Source organism: Argiope bruennichi, chromosome 3 (assembly GCF_947563725.1).
Source record: "Argiope bruennichi chromosome 3, qqArgBrue1.1, whole genome shotgun sequence".
NCBI classification, from domain to species: Eukaryota; Metazoa; Arthropoda; class Arachnida; order Araneae; family Araneidae; genus Argiope; species Argiope bruennichi.
In genome coordinates, this window is record NC_079153.1 from 57,818,409 (window position 1) to 57,825,338 (window position 6,930).

The 6,930-nt window shown below is 27.9% G+C and overlaps 1 protein-coding gene across 1 annotated transcript in view; it reads left to right on the plus strand.

The window, feature by feature from the left end:
* The window catches only part of LOC129963896 (nose resistant to fluoxetine protein 6-like), a 43,829-nt gene extending 40,689 nt beyond the window's left edge, over positions 1–3,140 (plus strand). The window contains exon 15 of the mRNA XM_056078485.1: positions 1,245–3,140. Coding sequence (XP_055934460.1) covers positions 1,245–1,499 — 255 coding nt within the window. The 3' untranslated portion in view covers positions 1,500–3,140. The remainder of the gene's footprint in view (positions 1–1,244) is intronic.
* Positions 3,141–6,930: the final 3,790 nt, after the last annotated feature.

The following is a 6,930-nucleotide window of genomic DNA, read 5'->3' on the forward strand; positions in this document are numbered from 1 at the left end:
AATTATACATTTTAAATATTTTTTGCATATATTCTTTCTGCAAAAGTCGATAAATCCGTAAATAAATAAATATCATTTAATATTAAATTTTACATTTATAAATTGTATAAGTCTCATTACATATCAGGCGCATTTTAATAATATCACAATTGCTCCAGGACAACTATGAATTTTATATTTCCTGAAGTTAAGGAATTTCGGTGACTTTCAAATGTCAAAAACTTAACAGCTATTGAAATTTGTTTAAAGTCGAAATAAAGTTATATAAAAACTTGATTCTGCTGTTAAAAACCTTGTTCTAATTTCCGATAATATTTAAATTACATTTGTAGTTATTACATTATACAGTACTGTCAAATTGTTATTATATTTTTGTTCCTAATATTTATTTATATATATTATATTATTATATATATTATATTATATATATAATATATATTTATATATAGTATAGTATATATAGTATTATATATATTTATATATATTATATTTTTGCTAAAAAGATAACAACCCGAAAAATAAAAAAATCTTTATCAAAAAAGGGAATTCAGTTATTTTTAATAAAATTTAGTCATATACTAAAAGCGACGGTGGTTGGTTCTCATCGACTTGGTAAGTGCAGAAATGGTGTGAAGTTGATTACATCCTACCGATGATGAAGCATCCATCCTATCGGAGGGGCTGCATCGTGACCGGTAATAGGGCTGAACCATGATTTACGCGGCAATTCAATGTCATATTTTACTTATTAACTCATATAAGTCATATTATTGACTCTCCGACCAGTCCGAAGGCACTCGGATAAATAATACTGAATGACCGGATAACTGCAACAGCAACACTGGCGGGAACTGTAGTTGAGTCATAAGGGCCATCAATGGCCACGGTACAACCCTTCCCTAAGGAAGCACGTCCCGTCATCGATGGGAGGAACCAGAACCCCACCTTTTCGTGTACCTTCCAAGGTGGCGAGATTCAACAACCATGTCAGAATCATCTCATCCTCATTTCGAGGTGCTCCCCGGGTTTTAATATTAACTGATATAAAATAAGCATAATAGTTATAAAATAATAAAAATATTTGGTATATTTTTAGAGATTTGAATTATATTTATTAAAAATATGCAGCTCAAATTCAGTAAGACATACCATATTTTATCTATTTATTGAAAACCATTAAATATATGTAGCCTTCTGTAAGGTTAACAGATAAAAAACAAATAACAATATTTTTTTTATTTCAGTTGTTCATGGCTACAAGTTACATTGTGATGTCTTTTATCATATCCTTCATTTTAACTGTTATATTTGCTGAGCCTTACTTTGCTATAGAAAAGCACATATTTTCTTATTTCTGTGCCAAAGACAAAGTTAATTTCCAGTCGAAAACTGATCTGAAAGAGGTACCAATACCTAGCATTATAACAGAACCCAAAGCCACTACCACGCAAAATGGATGTATCAACCTAGGATATTCCCAAAAGAACGATTTATTTTAACTGAATCAAATATTATTTTATAAAAGTCATTTGATCGTATTGAATTGCATACTAGGTTGATGAAAATACTGAAGCAATCAGCTTTGCAATTGATAAAAGCAATTATTGCTTCGATGAGTCGAAATAATATAAAGACTGCATCAGATTGAAACAAGTAAACTGATTTTCCAATTGCCAGTTAAGAAATAGCCAACTCTTGTCTGCAGCAGTTGTAGGAACAAACTGGATTCCATTCAAATGTGCAATCAAATGCTATATTTTCGAATTACTATTGTCTGCATGAAAGTACCAAAATGTATGAAGAATTTCACATCGAGTTTACTTTCTTGAGTGTAGTACAGCAAAAAAAGACCAATGAATTTTTGCATTGATACAGAATACAGTCGAATTGCATCTTCATCATTTCCGATAAACTGAAAAATAAATGTTATTCTTCTTTTTGCATAAAATCTGCAAAGCTGGGAGTTTGAAAAACATATGGTTTGATGGAAACAAATTTTAACGGTTTTTGTAGAATTTTAATGCATAATTCATTTTAATATCTGTGATAGACATTAAAAAACTGACTATTTGTGAACGATAAATCTGCTGGTTGACACTGGAACGAAGTAAATAATCGTTTCTGCCTTTAAAAAACTACGTACAAATGTGTAAATCAAAACTATTAATTGTTACACAGTTTTTCCCTTTTTGTATTATTATGGAAAGATTGAGAAAATCGTTTGCTTTTTGCTGCAAACAATTATATGAAAAAAATCAGTTTATTAAATGTGTATAAATGTGAAAGAGTGTCGGATGTGTGTGTCTAATGAAACAAACAACTATGGAAAAAAAAGAAAATCACTGTACTTTTAAATATATCATTGATGAATGTATTATATAAAATATTATTACATTAAATATATCATTGTTATATATGTCAGTAAAACTGTATATTTATTAAATTCATATTTTTCCAGAAAGAAAATTGCTTGAAATAAGTATTTTAATTTTTTTAAATGAAGGATTTACTCTTGTACGTGAAAATTTTATATTACATATTAAATATATTTTCTTGCTTTTCACGACTAGAAAAAATATATAGAGTATTATTTATCATTGGCAATTGTTTATACAATCTCTGAGAGTTAACTGTATTTCGCATAAATGCAATATTATATGATGAGTTGATTATTCTCTTGGGTTTCACAACCAACTTAATCTGTCAACCTGACTTTTTTTTTTTTGAAAATAAATTTGTTGTCACAAAAAATAGCTTGCATCAATTCTGAAAGCAGCTTTACATGAGCGTAGCAAAGTCAGGTAATTTTTAAAACCCTCATCTTAATGCCATTATTGGTATATGTGGCATTGAAAGGCATTAGAAATTTAAAATTTTCTCCCTGTGTTGATAAATTTGTTACATTGAACTAGTTATGATATTACTAACAAAAACTTAAAAGAATTAATAATAGACTTTATCCTTAATCAATTTATTAAAAGAAATGCTACAGTTATATCAAATTTTTAGTTTATTTTAAACACATCTTTTGACAGTTTACGTTTAGAAATTCTAAATTAACATTTCATAAATTGCTACGAAATGATTCATAAAAGTAAAGAATTTTAGAAGCTTTCCTAAAAACCAGAAAATACATAATGTATATTATTATAATACATATTATACTTCAATTTATAGTTTAAACCAGCAATATAAATTATTGTGTATTTTTGAATGCTTTATTATTAATCGTATAGTATTACAAATATTTTATCATATCATAAAAGTCACATGTATTTTTATTATGGCATCATAAAAGTTATATGTTGTTAATTATAAGTATTATTTTCTGAAATGAGCAATATCATTGCTAAAAATACTCATTATAATATTCATTAAGTTTTACAAATGCTTTGTTTTTGTACTATAACATAACTGTAACTAATATATTAAATTATAACAAAAAATACTGTTTTTTTTTATCCTATAAACTATATTATAAGGAACTCCATTATAAGGAATTAGTCGATTGAAATGGCGTTCATTCTTTTTCATAGCAAATACATTTATAATTTATATGGATTCCATATTGAGATCAGGATCTGCGATAGCATATAGAAACACTTATTTAAACTTAAAAAAAGAATGTAATATACCACTCTGTTAAAACAAACAAAAAAATAAAAAATTATTTCTCCTACCCCTGTATAGCTTTATAATTCCACACAGATTCCTACTCCATATATAATTCTAAATTTCTAATTTCGCATTATATATACATATTGTATATTAAATTACTTTATTACTTACTTACTGTATAATACTTTACTGTATATTAAATTACGTATTGAAAAATTCTTAGTGTGTTTTAAAAAGGTAATATATTTGATATATTACATAGAGACATGATAATAAAATAATTATTTTTAAATTTTTATTTAAGTAATTATTTTCTACTATCTTATCTTCTGCATTGAAACTTTGTAATCGATTTTAAACTAACTTTCCAATGAACTACAACCGAATGACAAAATTTGAAACACAACACACAATAAAAGTAGTTAATGTTACATTGTTACGAAGTTCTGAGCTATTTTTTTTTAAATTTCGAGATTCTAACTCTTTCGGGAAAATGCGTATTATTAGATTGGTTTAAAAATCAATTGCAAAATTTGACAAATAAACAAACAGACACGCATGCTTCCAGTTCTGATGTGTGTGTAAAATTTTCTCTAGCTCATCCGATAGATAATTTAAAATCTGTAACAAAATTTGTAACGAAAAGACAGACAAGAAAACTAGTTAATAAAAACGTATTAAAATAAAATAAGAATGATACAATATCATTCTTATTTTATTTTTACCAAAATATTTCGATATTTTAAAAATTGAATTTGAACTATTAGAAATTGGTTTAAATTAGAACAATGCATGAAGTTCTTAGAATGTTTTTAAAGTAAAAAAAAAACATGCTCGAAGCTTCATCTATAAAATGTAAAACATTCAAATTATAAGAAGACCTAAAATGAAATATATCTGAGCTATTCCAAATGTAAATTCTATTTGTCGACTGATATCGTAGATCCAGATTTTTTTTTATACATATTTAAAAGAATCTCGGCAAATGAGTACTTTTTGACATAATTGATATTGTATTTGAATCCTTTATCACAATATTTTACAAGTTTCGGTATTCATTCTTCAAACATCAATAATCATCACCCAGCGAATCAACTTTACAAAAGCGTCGAAGTACGTATTGACATCGTCGATCCGTTATGACATACACTTTTTTGTTTCCTATACCTGAATAGTTGATAGTTACTCTGTGTCAAATCCAGCCTGGAGAGAAATAATCTAAAACATTATAGTGAATTGCTGTAAAATTGCTTCATTTGATCAATATCAATGAATGAAATGAAATATGTAAAATACGACAGAATGAAATTATCATTTAACGTTTGAGACACTAAAGAAGGTAATAAACATTATTAATAGCAAAAACAAGATTCAATTTTTTTTAAATATTGATCTAGTTAAGATATGTCAATTAAATGGGAAAAATGAAATGACCACCATTAAATAAGTTATGAAAATAATGTAGATAGCAATAAAAAAACAACTGTGAAAAAGAGATGAAACAAAGGCAATAAGAATGAAAGAAAAGCATAAAAACACCAAATGATACTAAACGATGTTTTTCTCGTGTTGTTACTCATTTTTAGTTTAATTAGATATTATTTAGATTAATCTTATTAGGAACCCGTGGGACTGAAATTTTTGGAATTGTCAGAAAATAATAATGTGCATTTTAATTTTGCAAATTTCTAAAATTGAAAGTTTTTTGTTTTATACCTCTTTAGCAACAAAACTAACAACAAGCCCCTTCCGCATTTATTCTGATTTTTGGTTTTGGCTTTTAATGGGTATTTTTTAATTTCCTGTTTTTTAATCAATTTTAAGAAAAAATTATAAAATATTTTATAACCTTTTCCATAAAGTTCATCCCGAAAAAATCATATTTATTGATGCTCTCCAAATTTAAGAAGTGTTATAAAATCGTTTAAGAAAACGTGCTTTAATTCTGACATAGAATCCAATATGCATTTTCTCTACAGGATTATTTGTTGTTTGTAAATGTCCATTGACAAAAAATATTGTATATTCCTTCGTGTTAGGTGGGGTTATTCATCGGTTACCCCATCAAGTTTCTAGCACGGTCTCTGGGTAGGTCGGGTTATTGCTTCTATACAATCTTAAAGATTCTTTGAACATAAGACTGAGACATTTTCTATTATTAACAATGTCCAAATACCTTAAAAAAGCTATTTTCAATGCATCTATATTAAGATGTAATAAAATCCGAGACCATTCATTGCAAAGTATACAATTTTTTGATTACATGTTACGGATATTTTTATGATATTGCGTCGAAGCAAAGCGTGGTGTCGATATGGGGGATATAGGGGTGCTCGGGTAACCCAGTCGACTAAGGAGATGCGGATCAGCCCAGGCCGGAAACGGAGCAGGCTAAAGTCCCCACATCGTGTAGTAACGGGATTGTGCCAGTGAGTGGGGAGAGCTACTTTAAATAAAAAAGAACCGGTAGAAACTTACAAAGCATTACACAATTATGAGACACTAAAAAAATAACATTATTTAAATATAATCGTATTTCGCCTTTCAAGCATGCACCGTCAGCTAAAGAGAAAAATACTAAAAAAATTCCTGTAAAAATTAACAGAAAAAAAAATCGGAACCCAAATAATAAAAATTAAAAAAATGAGAAAATTCTCAATGAACCGAACAAGCCACTGGCATGAAAAAAAATTGAAAAACAATATTTAAAAAAAAATCGCGAATACTACTACTAATTGTTGCACAATGTCTCTTTTCAAATGAAATTAACCCATCCAGCGTCGGCTGTCTAGCTTAAGAATGCTCTTAAAACGGCCGCAGTCAAAATAAAGGTTGAACACAAATTACAAGAAAAGAAATTGGCAGAACGTTCGTAAACCGGCCCCTGACCATCAACAACAGGGGATAAATTTTCCCGCGTCTCGACCATCAACACCCCCTAAACACCGGGGATTTTGAATAGTACTGACTGATCAATCAAGTAATAAATCTGTCGACGCAGGGCAATTGCCATGCGGTTTTTCAACTAAGAAGTTGGTTTTCGCTCTGAGAACTAAGAACTTCTCTTTTAATCTGCAATGTTTGTAGAAAATAGAATTTGTTCAAAAATAATTTTTTAAAAAAATTCCGCAATATGATTTTATAAATTTTTATTAGTAATAGAAAAATTTGTTTAATAAATTATTTAAAAGGAATTATCATTCATCAAATTGCATTACGAATATAATACATTCTTTTTACTGACATTCAGTGAATTTCACTTCAGCCTTTTCTAATTTTTTGTTATAACCATTTCACTCGTATATTTGGTAT